Source organism: Passer domesticus, chromosome 7, assembly GCF_036417665.1.
Source record: "Passer domesticus isolate bPasDom1 chromosome 7, bPasDom1.hap1, whole genome shotgun sequence".
Taxonomy (NCBI): domain Eukaryota; kingdom Metazoa; phylum Chordata; class Aves; order Passeriformes; family Passeridae; genus Passer; species Passer domesticus.
The window spans coordinates 16567434-16583250 of NC_087480.1; the positions used below are offsets into that span (position 1 = coordinate 16567434).

Here is a 15817-nt window from a genome sequence, read left to right on the forward strand (position 1 = left end):
CTGACTGAAGGATGGACAGGGTGGTCCATCAAGACCAAGACATCTACAAGCACTGAATTTTATGTCCCTCATGTAAAGTGCAGGGTCATTCCATGCAGTTTTGACAAATTCATTTCAAAGTTTCCACCAGAGAATAATAGAACAGTTTGTGTTGGAGGGGACCTTGAAAGGGAATCTCATCCAAGCCCCCTGCAATGAGCAGGGACACCTCCCACCATCCCAGGCTGCTCCAAGCCCTGTCCAACCTGGCCTTGGACATTTCCAGGAACCCAGGGGCAGCCTCATCTTCTCTGGGCACCCTGCCCACCCTCATTGTAAAAAACTTCATTTTATCTGATATAAATCTACCCTCTTTTAGTTTAAAACTATTACACCTCGTCCCAGGCTAAAAATGTGCCCCCATCTTTATTATAAACGTCCTTTATTTACAGAAAGCTGCACCATGCCATGCCACGTGTCACTTGGCTGTAGAAATTCAGGGTATTCCCCATTTGCAGCTGGAGCTTCCCTCAACATCTTTGCACAACTGGAAACTCTGGGTCTCCAAAATAAGTGAACCTGGCAGCCAGATCACCCCATAGCCCAGCCACAGCCAAGCTCCCACGTTCAAAGGCACAAAAACACAGCAAGACTGGGCAGCAGGGGGTGATTCAGCACTCCAGAGAAAAGAGGCTCTGACCATCTGTAACCCCCTTGGTGTCTCACCAAAGCCCCAGCTCCAGAACCCTGCAAGAACTGGAGCTCCCAAGCACCTGCAGGAGCCAGCCCAGCCCTCCTGGGTGCTTCAGAAGGTGGGAGCACAGCACAGCCACTGAGGCAGCTCTTTATTCCCTTCCCTTCTCTGAGACACATCTGAGAATGTGGAGAGGTGAAGTGGGAAGACAAATGGAATGCAGCAATATTTTACAAAGCTGCTCCTTTCTGTGTGAATTTTGAATGGATACCATATGCTTTAGCATGCTGTTTTCATTCTCTGCTAAAATATTATTTACTAGCCTGCCTCAGCAAGGCAATCCTCTCTCCAGAATAGTTATTTTTAGTTTAAAAAGACAAACACAAGAGTAATTTCTACCAGTGCTGCTTTGAACTTACAATCATCCATTACACTGCCTGTTCATCTCAGTCTCCCAAGTTTTTTATTACCATGGTCCTTTCATCATCTTCACCAAGTGCTCCCACCTCCAGATCACTCAGGAAGATAGTAAACACCACTTGTTTATTGGCATTTTTTTTTACTCTGATAAGAAGTTATTTCTACCCTGGTTTCTTCTTCTAAAGCTGTTTCAAATCTGTGATAACATTTTCACTTCTTATCATTACCTCAGGTTTCTGCACAGGTTCTTGAAGGAGCCTTTCCTTCCTCATGAATTTTGAAGTCCAAATGCTTATTGGCTCTCCCCCACCCATGCTTTTATTATTTTATATTAATAGATCAGCAAGATGAAAGGGGGTTTTGCACGTTGTAGCATGTTTTTTCCACAATTTTGTCTTTCACTTGATTTATCCAGCACAGAGGCTGAGTTTCCTGGTGTGTTTTCACAGCCAGACACACAGAGGAGAGCAGGCACCATTAGTCCCACTCTGCCCCTCTTCCTGCACCATTCTGGGCATGAGGGAGTCAGGAAGGGCACAAGAGATGATGTGCAGAGTGCAGGGGCACAGCAACAACTTGAGGAAATGCTTCTTTCACAGATGGGTGCACACACCAGGAGCTGCTTTCCCAAACCCATTTCTGTTCCCTGCTCAGAGAACCTGAATGAAGACAGAAAAAACAACACCTGCAGGCAGCAACTGCTCTGCCAGGAGCACAGGGAAGTGCTTCAGGTGGGGGCTTGGACTGCTCTGCCACGGCCAGGGGCTGATGCCCACGGGCAGAGATTGATGTCCACAGCCAGGAATTTATGCCTACAGAGAGGGATTGGTGCCCACAGCCAGGGATGTATATCCACAGACAGAAACTGATGCCCATGGGTAGGAATGGATGCCCACAGACAGAGATGGATGCCACACACAGGAATTGATGCCCACAGAGAGGGATTGATGCCCAAAGACGGGGATGGATATCCAGAAACAGGATTTGATGCCCATGGGCAGGGATTGATGCCCAGAGATAGGAACTGATACCCACAGATGGGGATTGATGCCCATGGGCACGGATTGATGCCCACGGACAGGAATTGATGTCCATGGGCAGGGATTGATGCCCACAACCAGGGATCGATGCCCAGAGATAGGAACTGATACCCACAGATGGGGATTGATGCCCACAGTCAGGGATGGATGCCCACAGCCAATGATTGATGCCCACAGCAAAGGATTGATGCCCACAGACAGGGACTGATGCCCATGGCCAGAAATTGATGCCCACAGGCAGGGATGGATGCCCTCAGACAAGGATGGATGCTCACAACCAGGGATTGATGCCCAGAGATAGGAACTGATACCCACAGATGGGGATTGATGCCCATGGCCAGAGATGGATGCCCAGTACCAAGCAGTGGGTCCTGCAGCCCCAGGGCACCCAGCAGCAGGGAGCAGATGGAGAGGGCAGGCAGGGCAGGGAGGAAGGAGCCCCAGCCCTGCTCTGCTCCCCCCGGCTGCCCTGCAGGCTCAGGGGCTGCACAATGATTCCTGTGGAGCCAATCAAAGCTCCCTGAGCTCATTGTCCTCCTGATAACTCAGAACTGGAGCACTGGCAGGACTGACCTCTCATGCCAGCTCTGACTGGAGCAAAATCCTCTGGAAAAGTCCTGCTAAATTCCCCATCTGGGAAAAAAAATAAAAATAAAAAAGAAACAGTAAAAGGTAGGATAGATCTTACACCCACTCTAGCTGAAAAATCCCTGTTCTGAGGTATTTTTCAAGATAAAAAAATACAAAAGCACCATGAGCTAATACACATTAATTTCTTACTTATTTTAGATTACATGGATAATTTTTAAACTGCTAATAACACTGACATTTGCATTTATGTCAAAGAATAATGTAAAAGTAAACAAACATTTTCAAAGTGCAGTTAAAGACCGCAGTGAGATGTCTGCTTTTGATTTATCAGGGTTAGGGAACAAAAACAATTACATGGCTTGAGGATATCAGAGCACAACAATCCCTGGGATTCTTTAACTACAGGAAGAGTTAAGATTGCTTAGACAGCAAATTGAGCTGCAGAGCTGTGTTGTACAACGCTTAGTAAAATGTATTTATACAGATAAAAACGTGTTTACTCACACACACAGTGCTTGCAGTTAAGCAGGGAACTAGAACTGGGTTTAATAGTGTAGATTATTATTAAATATCCACTAAAAACACCCAGCAAGGCCTGGCTGCACATTCACAGGGGACAGGGTGTGCCTGTGGCTGGGAGCAGTCAATGCTCTGGTTATTAGCCCTGCTCATTCCTCCCTGTTCAGCCTGAGCACATCTCCAGGAGCAGGCCTGCAGTTCCAGCTCTGTTTTAATCGATTTTCTGCAGCCTGGGGAGCACTGGGACAGCCCTCAGCTCTCACAGCTCCTCTCTGCACCTCCCCACGTGTGCAGGGCTACCTCAGCCAGACAGGAAAAGCTCCAGGGATTGCACCCAACTTGGTTTTTTCCTCCTCAGCTCCTTTAGACACTGTTATGAGACACATTTCTGTGTGTCTTCTGTCACTCCTGGCAGAGCTGAGGGTGGATGGAGGCTTCATCCTCTGCAGGTGAGCAGGGCTATCACTCCTTCCCTTACTGAGCCATAAAAACACCTTTGTGGCCACTGAGATCGTGGCCAAAAGACAGGGTGAGGAGGGTTGAGAAAACCTCTCACACTCACAGAGCCCTTAATATTTAAGGTCCATCCAGATACAGGCACTGGACACAAGAATGAAAAACCAGTGGCTCAGCCCATGTGCAGTTCCAGAGGCAAGGAAGAAGGAAATGCTGTTGTGCTGGCTGGCAGCTCTATCCCAGCATTTCTGCCAGCCTCTCTTACCTGCTTGTTTGCCTTTATTCACACCTAGAGCAGGCTTTTCCTAGAGAAAAGTGTGAACTGTCTCATAACTTGCCTGCCACTGAGTGAAAACAGCTTTTTGGTTGAAGGCCAGTAAGAACTGGTCTTTGGTTGAAGGCCAGTAAGGGAAGGGAAAAGAAGAAATGGTTTCAGGCAGTCAAGAAAAAGAGGTGAACTTGCAACAGGATGTGGAACGTGGCACCAACCACCAGGACATCCTCAAGGTGTGTCCCCCTGAGGGAATTCAGGGGGTGTTTGTTCAATCCTTGAGCTACTGCAGGTAAGGAGAGGTGAGCAAAAATAATGTGTGATGCCACTCACAGCCTAACACTAAGGACCCTGGCACAGCAGAGTAAGCACAGAATTCACAGAGCTCTGCTTATTCTGTGAATTCAGAATAAGCAAGATATTTCCCCATTGCAAACAGGGGAAATTCACATATTGGATTATTCCGTGTGATCAAAATAAGACATTTACAAGAACCCACACCCTTGCTCAGGATATTTGAAGTGTAACTTCCCCCCTCTCAGGGAAGGAGGGACTCTCATTCACATTGGTGGAATTGCTGCTGAAGCATCAAAAACGAACCAGAAACTTAAGTTTCATATAATGACACAAACTCACAATGAAAAAAACAACAAGGCTTTCTTGGCCTGTCCACAGCTCCAGATATTCAGCCTTATTTCCCTTGCTCATTTTCAGCCCATTTATTCCAAGATAAACCCTCTGGCACTACAGTGAATAATCCTCTTCTCTCTTGGGATTCAGAGTGAAAAGGGAACATGTCACTGTGTATGACAGAGAGAACTGCTAAAATAAAGATGCTGCTGAGGATTGAATTTTGAGCATACATCTCTTTCGGGGTGTGAATAGCACCAGGATGCAGAACCAGGGGCCAACACTCCCAGGTCACCAGGTCAGCTCCGGCTGCGTCTTTCAATAATTTTGACAGCCTGCCATCTGTGGCACGAGGAGCAGGTGTTCATGTGGAGCACGGTCAGTGCATGGCTCTAAAATCAACCATTTCCAGCAAGCAGCAACTCCGGAGCCTGCTTGTGGGCTGGGAGCCTCGCTGCCTTGGGAGAAAAATGGATTTACAGAGATTTTTACCCCAGCCAGGATCTGCACTGTGCCAATGAGTACACAAAGCCCTGTGCATGGCAGGCAGGGGATGACACCTCCTCCAGAGCCTGAGAGTGAGGCAAAGCAATGGCAAAACACCCAGCAAAGTCTGCAAGATGATGTTGTCCTCCACTGCCTCTCCTTGCTCTGCACACAGAATTATAGAATGGTTTGGCTTGAAAGGGACCTTAAAGCTCATTTAGTGCCACCTGGACACCCAGGGATGGGGCAGCCACAGCTTCTCTGGGCAACCTGTGCCAGGGCCTCACCACCCTCACAGGGAAGAATATTTTTTCCCAATATCTAATTTAAATCTGCCCTCTGACAGTTTAAATCCATTTTCCCCTGTTTCTATCACTACCTGTCTTGGGGAGTGGTCAGACACCAGTGGTAACCAGTACTCACAGGAGAACAGGTCTGATGAGGGTTCAGCTGCTGAGGTCAGCCTGTGCCAGCTTTAGGAAGCACAGGAGTTAGGATTCACAGTGCTCCAGACAGACCCCTCTTCACCCAGATTCTGTGGCCCACAGACCCAGAGGAAACAGAAATTAATAGGCATAAGGTTTTTGAATAACATCTCGGGAAGTCTTCTGAATATTTTATCCTAAGTACTTAGATACACACTCATGGAAGCTGGGCTTGCTCATTCTAGTGAGTGCTGCAATCCTTGTGGGATACCTGTGGACTAATTGGTTTTGTCTGTGTTAGTGTCTAGTCACTGCATGAATCAGGCACTGCTGAAGCTGCAGCTTGCACTGAGAGCTCCCTGAAGGTGGAGAACTGGGCTGTGCTGTCTGGCTCTGGAAGTGGCTGGGTTCAGAAGTTCTCCAGTCCATACATTATTACTAATCCCCCCTGCCTGACACACGGCTGCTGCAGAGCAGTGATCTCACGCGAGCACCCTGAGCCAGAGCATCTGCAGCAGCCTGGCAGGAGGAGGAGGCTGGGATTCATCCCCATCCCCAGTGATGTGGGCAGGGATCCTGCCTGCTCAGCTCCCCACACCTGCACTCTTGCTATCAAAATGGCAGATTTGCACGGGGCCTGGCAAATCTCAGAAGAAGCTTTGAGAGGAAAGGGCTGAGGAGCAGATGCAAACCAGATCTGGGTTTGTTGGTCCAGCTTTGTGAGGCAGGGAGGGAAGGTGTGTCACCATGATATTTTCTGAAAAATCCTCTTTGCCCAGGATTCTTCTCCTGGGAAGACAAGAAGCCTCAGAGGACAAGAAAAGCAATATTATCTGATCACTTCTCCCTCTGTTTTGCTGCTTTGGAACGTGGTCTGGACATTGTTTACCAACAGGTGCATCTTGGATTGGTTCCATGTGAATTGTTTTTACTTAATGACCAATCCCAGTCCAGCTGTGTCAGGACTCTGGTCAGTCATGGTTTTTTATTATTAATTTTTTTCTAGATTTCTGATGTATCCTTTTCTCTATTGTTTAGTATAGTTTTAGTATATATTTTCTTTTAATATAATATTATATCGTAATATAATAAATCAGCCTTCTAAGAATATGGAGCCAGATTCATCTTTTCCCTTGTCCTGGGACCCTTGCAACCACAACAAGGGTGGGACTCCCCCTGGCACTGGCTGCTGCAGGAGCTCTACAGAAGGTGGGACACAGAGCACACTGTTCCCCTCTCCTGATTTCCTTTGAGGCTGAATTCCAGCTTTACAGCAGTGCATGTAGCTGCGTGTTCTGGGGTCACTCCAAGGCAGTTCTTCAGCATCCTAAAGGACAGCCAACAACTCGGAAGGAGGAGTTGTTTCTGTGATCCCTCTCCTCAACGTGTGCAAGAACACAAAGCAGTTTGCTCACTTTGTAACCCTGAACCTGGTGCCTCAGGGTGTGAGTGAACTCCTGCCAGGGCCCTGGAGAGAACAGGCTCCCTCTGACCTTCCAGCAGTGCAGATGTTCTTGGGCACAGGCACACAGGTGTCACCTCCTTCCTGAGCAACAATTACAGATTACAGCTGTTGGAGGCATTTTTATATTTAAGCACAAACCTTGTTCCATGTCTCATTGGTACAATTTCATTAATACAATCAATAGATCTACATTATCCTGGAAGAGTTTGGTCCACTGCTGTTATCAACACCTGATTGATACATTTTTTACTACTTTTTTCCCCAAGTACCAGCTTAAAATCAGTGCAGCAACTCCAAAGTTTGGTTTCTCCAGTGCAACTTGGACGGATGCCTCAGTGCAGTATTTAGGAGATGCTCTATCAACTAATTTATTGACTCTGACTGACTCTGATCACAAAGTCCCAACCTTAAACTTGCTGTAAGTTTTGTCATCTTGCTTCTCTCTCTTGCTGCCCTTTAGTGCAGGAAATCTAAAATGAAATGGCAACTTCATGCCTGGCCAGGAGAGGTGGGCTGGCCCCCGGGGCCCTGGCATCAGCTTTGCAAACACAGGATGAACTCCCCTCATCACCTGCCACTTGATATCCTTATCAAAGCTAAGGCTGCTAGAGGGGACCATTTTATTAAGACCGGGAATTCTATTGGGAGTGCAGTCACAAGTGCCCTGACATATGGAAATGGATGTAATTTCATCTGATGAGACAGCTAGCACTGTGTCTGGGCAAGGGAACAGCCAATGAGCAGAGCATGGGCGACTTCTCCCCATGTTTGAAGATTTCAAAGGCCAGAGGAGATCACTGATGTTATCGTAGCTAAAACCACAATCTGTTCCCTCCTTGTTGACCAGAATATCTCAATTTACGTGCAGCTGAAGCATACAAGCTCTCCCTGCTCTGAACAGCACCTATTTGGCTTAGTTTTTGGTGATGATAATTGTTAGGTCACACAAAGGGGTGTTTAGATAATTAAGGCATGGCAACAAAACAGCTGGAGAAAAAGAAGACATTCCACACCACAAAAGAATATATTTAGTACATAAAGTACAAAAGTACATAAAGTATCTTTTGTACATAAAGTACAACTGGACATGCCTGATGAATTTCAGACTATCACCAAACTCAGACAACAACCAAAAAAAGGATTGATTTGTGTCACTGCATCTCTTCAGACACTTGGCTCAACAACTCAAAGACCTTGGAATAAAATACAGGGCTGGGACAGAGAAGTTCAGAGTGCACAGAACATCAGCTTTCACAGGTCACTGAGAAGCAGAAGGAATGCAGGCTGAGCCCACCTGCAAAGCAAGGTGCTGAGAGCAGCAGCTCTGGGCAGCCAGGGCTGGAGCAGCCCCTGCCCCAGAGAACAGCGACCCTTTGTGCACCATGGTGAGGAGGGAGCTCAGGCATGAGCAGGACAGAGAATCCACACAACCTTTGCAGAGTCTAGCTCAGCCTGCTGCATTCAGAACATCCCAGTGCAACTCCATCCATGGTCTCGAATTCTGCTTGCTAATTTGGCTTGTTAACGACGCGGGGCAGGAACTGTCATCGTGTGTCTGTGAAGCAGCCAGTGCTCCCAGGAATCCAGACCTATTTGGGATGTTGGGTAGAACTAAGGGTTTAAAAAAGGAGGAAGAATCTACCAAAATAACTGTTTTCCAGCATGACCCACAGGCCTGACCAAATTAAATCCTGGATGTGTGTATTTTAATTGTGTGTGTTGCACATCTCAACACTACAGCAGTTGTAGTCACAGAACCAAGTCCTGAATTTGGCCCATTACAGCATCTGCTTAATGCACTGAATTCTCTTACCCACTCCATTTCCTGTACAGCCATGGAAGTTCCAAAGTTAAATCTCTGTTGTGATCCCCTGTCATGCTCATTTTTGGTCAACTATTTGAAAAACCTTTTGAGCTCAGGGGTGTGCATCAAGAGGTAATGCTTTGCTCCAGGGAGGGAAGGAGCCTGAGTACAGACATTAGAAATATGTGCAAGTTAAATAAACTACTTAAACACAAGATGCTAATTTAGCAGCTTCAAGGGCCATATTTCTCCAGCCAACCCAAGACATAAAAAGACACAATTTCATTAAAATAACCTAACCCCACTGTTGTTTCGAGTGCTACATTTATTCAAACACAGCCCACCAGCTCTCAATTAGCTGCTTTCACACTCCAACTGCAGCAGGTCTGCAGTGCACAGAAATGTAATTATTCACACGCCACCCTGTCACTGCCACCACTGTCTGTACTTCTAAAGCATCTTGATTACTGCACTGATGAGCACTATGGAAATGCCTATAAATAAAATAATCATCTCCCCTCATTAAGTTCCAGCTCGTGGACTGAGGAATGATGATTTCCCTTTGTACGTTCCTTTTGTAAATTTTATCATTTCACAACAGAGGGAGCAACGTGCCTCTGATGGCACTCAAAGAGACAGACTGTCAGGATTCTTGTCAGTATTTCAGCTTTGAGCAGCTTGCATTTTTGCATGAACATTTCCTCCTGAAAATAAAGCGCTGTTTGTCAGAATCACGCATGCAGTAATCTCTTTCTAATGTCAGCATCAGACATGCAAAACCCCCTAATGTCATGTCAGGAGGTCAGATTTTATGGAGCAGTATGTCATGGAAACCCTAAGAGCCAGCATAAGCTTCTAGCTCTGACTTCTACACTAAGAACACACATCTGTAATAAAGAACAGACATTGAAGGAAACCTTCTACTAAAAACAAAGCCTTGGTGAACCAGGTTTGCTCCTCAGGAAGCTTTAACAGCAATTGGTGCTGCAAACAAATATCAAACATCCCATTATTGCCAAATCACAGTCTCACTGTTTTCATAACTGCATTACTGGGTGTACATTTGCACACACTGAATCTCCCAGCAACGTCTCCAACATGCAATCAAATATCTGATTTCATAAAATGGTGAATTACAAAGCCAGAGAAACAAGTGAAATGTTGTATCAGGGCTGATCCCGTCTTGCTCTCCAGCCAGAGGTGGAAGGGAATCACCACTTGCTGCCATAAACAGCTAAAAGGGGGAGAAGAGGATGTCTGATGGAAGCTCATGGAGCATCCCTATTTCTGCAGCATCCAAAGCAACATCTCACCCCCAAACAGCAGCAGCTCTCAAAGAACTGAGGCCACTCACAGGTTCAGATTAGGATCCTCCTTCTCAGCTGGGAGAACAGCAGGACTCTGTGTCAGCATGAACAGGGAGATGCTCTCAGGCCAGATCCAGCTATGGAACCCTCTGCAAAGCTGCTATGACCCCAAGGGCATGGCCTGTGCCCAGGTGTGATCACCTCAGGGAGCACAGATAATCTGAGAATCTCCTTCCTCTTTCCCTGGTCTCTCCCAAGGTTTCCAGTGCACCTGTCCTGGTGTCACTGCCCATTTCCAGCAGGTTACTGTGCCTATGGACAGGCACCCTCTCATGTTCAAACTGTGCCTCTGAGGAAGGAAAAGTGCTGTGTTGAGACAAGTGGAAAGGAAAGCTTTGGCAGACAGATGGGATGTTTTGTGCATCTGAAGCTGGAACCAGACAGTAACTAACGTGCAGGACACAGGATGGGACAAAGCAAGAATCACAGAATGGTTTGGGTTGGAAGGGACCTTAAAGATCATTTAGTTCCAACCCCTGCCATGGGCAGAGACACCAGACTATCAGGTCAGAGTGACATGCTGCTCTCCCAGGAACTACACTACACTCCTGGACTGTGCAGGACATTGTAGGAACCTGCATTTGGGATGAACATTTTTATTTGTAAAATCTGCATTTCCTTGGGCAGAGCCAGTCCTTGAATAATTTTCTCCAGAGACAGGAGAATTTAAAGCAAAACCATCAATCCCTAGAATAGCCAGCATCCAAACCCACACAAGAGGTGTGCTGCCTCATTCCAAAAACTGGAGCAGGAAAAATAGTGACAAAAATAACACCATTCCTCAATTACAATAAACAGAAATGTTAAATCAAGCTCAGAATTGTCCTTGAAGAATCTAGCTCTTCCCAGCTCTAAAAATGATCCCCCACATTCCTTTAAGGCTTTTCATAGATACAGCAATACGAAATGGCTCGTTGCTGTGTAGCTGCTAACAAGAGACAGATGTTTCCTTCAGTTCCAGCAACATGTAGACATGAAGCACATTTTGATGACCTGCTAAATATTTCTGCCTCTTTCTGCACGTTACCCCCTCGTGCATTTACTCAAGGAAACACTCTCCAGTTCCACACTTTCCCTGCTCACTCTGGAGCTGGCCAGAGGAGCATGCTCGGATCAATCGCTTTATCTTAGCAAGCCTTCAACAGAGGGCAAGGAAAGTCAAGCAACATGTTTTCACTGAGTGGAGCCAAAGCTGGAGAGTTCTTCCAGTGAGTCCAGATCCAGATCAGCCCATGGCTGTGAGCCCAAGTCTCCCTGTTATTTATTTAGCTGGCCCAGAAGACACGCACCGTGCGCCGGAGTGCAGGGCGAGCATCTGTTCCACCCAGACCCACGGCTACATTCTTTACTTGGTATTAATATCAGGGAAAATTTAGTAACCTAACCACTGGCATGAGAAGCCATACTTCTAAGGGAACAGATGGCAGCAATCATCTCAGCTTAATTTTAGGCTTCAAGAATTGCTGAGTCAGCAAAGCCGCACGACGTGAGGAAGAAAAAGACGTAACATCTGTAAAACCTCCTACCTGCTTCCCATCCAAGGTGTACAGCTTTTTGACCACCCCTGTCTCCAGTTTGATAGCTTCAGTGATGTCAGTGAGGACCTGCTCGAAGGAGTGGGCTGTCTTCTTGTTGAGGAGCACGCGCACGGCCTTGCGCGGCTTGACCCCGCTGCGGATGATGGTCACCAGCTTGGGGCGCACGAAATCCTTGTTCTCCTTGGCCTGGGCACTGTTGCTGCTGGCCAGGGACTGAGGTGCTTTCTGGTTGGCAGACGTCTTCACATTGACAGACCAGTTGGGGTTGACGTTCTTGGTGTACTCCACCTTCTTGAAGAAGTTGTCGGACGAGCAGACGTAACTCTCCCCTTGAGGAAGAAAGGAGATTCTGCATGAGCACCAGCTCTGTGCTCTTCCCCCGTGAATCATGCAAACCATGGATAATTGTTTCCATTACCACTCCCATGACAGCTTGTTCTTAAAACATTCTGCCTTGTTTTAATGCTATATTTATGGTTATTTTAAATATTGCTGACATTTCCACAAAGTAAGCGTGTCAGCCATCAGCAAATACATACAATGAACCAGGGGTTGAGAGAGGTTGAGTTATAAAGGTATTTAGGTACTTGAAGATGCAGCCAAGCTTTCCAAGAGCTTCAGAACACCAAATTCATCTGACCACCTCAATTATTTTATAAATTTGCCAGTTTTCCCTTTATCTTTACAGACCTAGGTGCTACTTCAGTGTGCCATTCCCTGACATCAACACTCATCCACAAAGTGCCTTCTGCATCATGCCTGAAAAATAATCAAAATCTTGTCCTGAACAGTCTCCACTAAAAGTAGCCTTGATAAATCTAGCAGGCACAACAAATATGCACTGTTGGAGCATCAGTGGTTTATTAGGGAACAGACCTAGTGGCAGCTGAGATTAAACACTGCACCAAATACCACTCCTTGATTTACATGGCTGATACCAACCAAAAATACATTAAATCCAAACTTAGACATGGCAGAGAAGAGTTACAGGGTCTTTTTAATAATTCCCTAAAAGCTCTTCCCCATCCCACCCAAAATTAGTTTCAGGCTTTGTCTGTAATTTACAGGATCCTATCTATCCAAGGTTTTAAAAGCACCTTAAAGGATTTGTAGGAGCTTCTTTTGGGCCTGCAAATCTGACGGATGCTGGGAGAGTTATTACTAGAACGAGACTGTAAACCAGTATCCCTAAGGGAATGTAGCTGTCTGGTCTGAAATGACTCAGGCTGCTCTGAAAAAAAGTCACTCACTGCTGGAGGAAGAAGCTTTCGTCTCGCCATTAGATAAAATTTTAATAGGAACTGAAGGCATGACCTGTAGGATTTTAGAGTCTCTTCTGGTGTTTTCTTTGACTGATCTTACAGAATTAAGTTTTTCCTGTACTACAATACGTTTTAAATCAAAATACAGATTAACTATTCCGAAAGACAAATTTTTTTTAAAAAAATTAACTCCTTCATTACAAAAACAGATTGGCTGCATTTCCTTGTCTGTCCCTGACTGCAAACTCCCAGGCTCAGACATCTTTGAAAAGCCTATCCCACAGCAAAGTCTGGCTTCCCACCCAGGGATCTCTAGGACAGGATTTGACATCCAGTTGGCAAAACATGGATTTCTAAACATCCCACTGATTTTCACATGGCCAGGCACGTAACATGCCCAGGATAAAGTTCATACTGGAGCTCCTTCTGCTGACTAAACTGCACTTCTAATGGAGGCACCAGAACCCATGGTGAGACCACAACAGACACACAATAAACAGATTTTAACAGGCTTATAACAGCACTCTGTGTATTTCTGTCCCTATTTCTGACCAGGGTGTGATGCCACTAGCAGCCATAGAAAATATGTAGGATTCTCACTTATTTTAACCCCACCTTTGTACCCAGTTTGCCACCATAATGCCCAGTTGTGGTGTTTGCATCACCAACTGCAGCTCTTCTCCATCAGTTGTATAAAATTTACCAAAATCCTTGATCAACAGGAAGCAGATATTCTGTTTCCCCTTCTAAAGACGGAATACAAATACAGGAGAGAGCTGACAAGGTTTGTGATGAACACTCGGGCATTTTGTCAGCTGGTGTACCCCAAACTAACAACAATCCCACCAGCAGCTTCTGTTGGCCTGAACAAACAGCAAAAATCTCTATTTGCTGACAGCAACCCCCCTCAATAAACTAACCATGCAGCCCTGCCTATAGCTGGAGCTCCTTAATCCCCAACATTTTGTGAATCTGACTCAATAAAAACTCAAATATACCCTCCAGAGTACCACACATTATACAAAATTCCCTCTGGGGATATCGTTTTCCAGAAGCTTTGAATACTTCAGATCTTTCTGATTAATAAGTGATAAGTTGTGGTTTATTCATCTGCTTCAGCCAAGTAACACCTGGTGCAGAGCAGGCCCAGGCTTCTCTCCAGTTCCAGGACTGAGAGAAGGGCAGCAAGGAGTCTGGAATGCTCCCAGGAATTAACCATCCTAAGAACCTGAGCCCTCCCAAGCCCATAATCCCCGGGCAGCAGAGCCCTCCTAAGTGTGCTCAGCAGAACTGTGCATTATCCTCTGAGAAAAGGGATTTCTCTGTTTAAATGCAGCACTAAGAACAAGTGATTTGAATGCTGCTGTCACCCCAGCTTCCCTGTGCCAGCTCCTGACCTCACATCCACCTCTGCTTCCCCACCTGAAAAACAGAAATAAACTAGCAGTGTGGCAAGGCTTGACTTTCATCTGCATTTGACCTTCATCTATATTATTTTCACAGAAAGAAAGTACACATTTTCACTGTGTTCTGTAGGCTTGTGAGGTGCTGGAGCATATTTTCTATTAACAAGTTGCATATTTTAAAGCAAGCTGAAGAGATTATTGATCTCTCTGGTACAGTTCCATTACCCTTAGTTCCAGCTGAGTCCTTTTGAGCTGCTCACTGCACAGCACAGCAGTTTGTGGATTTACCCCCCTGTACACCAAAGGCAACAGTGGCATGAAGGCAGAACTCCTATGGGTTTTGTTCCACAGGTGTGATCTTGGGCAGCTGTGCAGATCCACACACTGGCCTCTCCAGCTGTGCTCACACTCACAAGTGGAAAATGGAATCTGCCTTTCTCTCTTTGTTTCATTTAACCCAAACTCCAGCAAATAAAATCCGTGCTGTACTCGATTCTAAAAGTGGTGAGGAATTTCCTTGGAGAAACACTCCAGAAGAGCAGTTCAGAGCAGCAGCTCTTCTCAGCATCATTTCTGCAGCCACAGCAGCACGGCTCCAGGGAAGAGGAGCTTTTCTTTCCTTCCTCCCTGACCTAAAGATGTGACCTGAAGCTTTAACTTCATTTAAAAACCACTTCAACTAATGTCTTCCCTAACTCAGTTTGTGACCCTCAAATAGCAGCAAAATCATCATTCAAGCTCCTCACTGGAGCACATGCATTTTCCAGCCAGGAACACACTTTCCACAGTGCATTTCACCTCCCACAGTGAAGTTTTACCCAAACCTTACCATGGTGGCAGCAGGATTGAGCAAGCATGGGCTGAAGACCTGTGAACTTTGCAGCTTTTAACTGCACAGTGTGGCCAGGAGATTATAAAGAAGAGAAATCTTACAAGGATAGAGCTGCCATGGAGGGAGGAGTGGGTTCTCTGTGGGTTTCTGTGCCACATCTGTCTGTGCTAAGCCTGTAATGAGAAGTCAAGGTGTACAACTGTGCCAGCCACAGAAATATGACTGACAGACACAGCGTGATAGCAGAAGATGTGCTCAGCATAACAGAAGGGATGGGAAGAGGATGTGAGATCTTGTCACAAGCAAAAGAAACAACTCCAAGAAGAACACTGCTCCCCAGCCCTAAGCACAAAAATCTGTGCACAAATACTTTCAGGAGCACATCTCAAGCCAGCAAGCAGCTGTGCAGAAATCCCACTGCAAGCCATGAGGAGGTACAATGGACAGCCAGGTCATTAATTCCAAACAACCCCAAAAAAGGGAGCCCCAAAGAGACACACTCGTGCACTGGGGCTGGGGAACATCATCCTGACAAAACCCCCGTGGTGCCAAGGACAGTGCTGGTTCAGTGCAGGGCCAGCTCAGAGCACAATGCCCTTTTTACACTGCAGAGCAGAGCCCACAGAGGGATG

The 15817-nt window shown here is 46.2% G+C and overlaps 1 protein-coding gene across 6 annotated transcripts in view; it reads right to left on the reverse strand.

Annotated features, from left to right (window-relative positions):
* The window catches only part of DCX (doublecortin), a 106004-nt gene that overhangs the window by 55054 nt on the left and 35133 nt on the right, over positions 1-15817 (reverse strand). For all 6 annotated transcript variants that reach the window (XM_064427161.1, XM_064427158.1, XM_064427163.1 and 3 more), the window contains one exon: positions 11674-12014. In XM_064427161.1, the coding sequence (XP_064283231.1) occupies positions 11674-12014 (341 nt within the window). The remainder of the gene's footprint in view (positions 1-11673; positions 12015-15817) is intronic.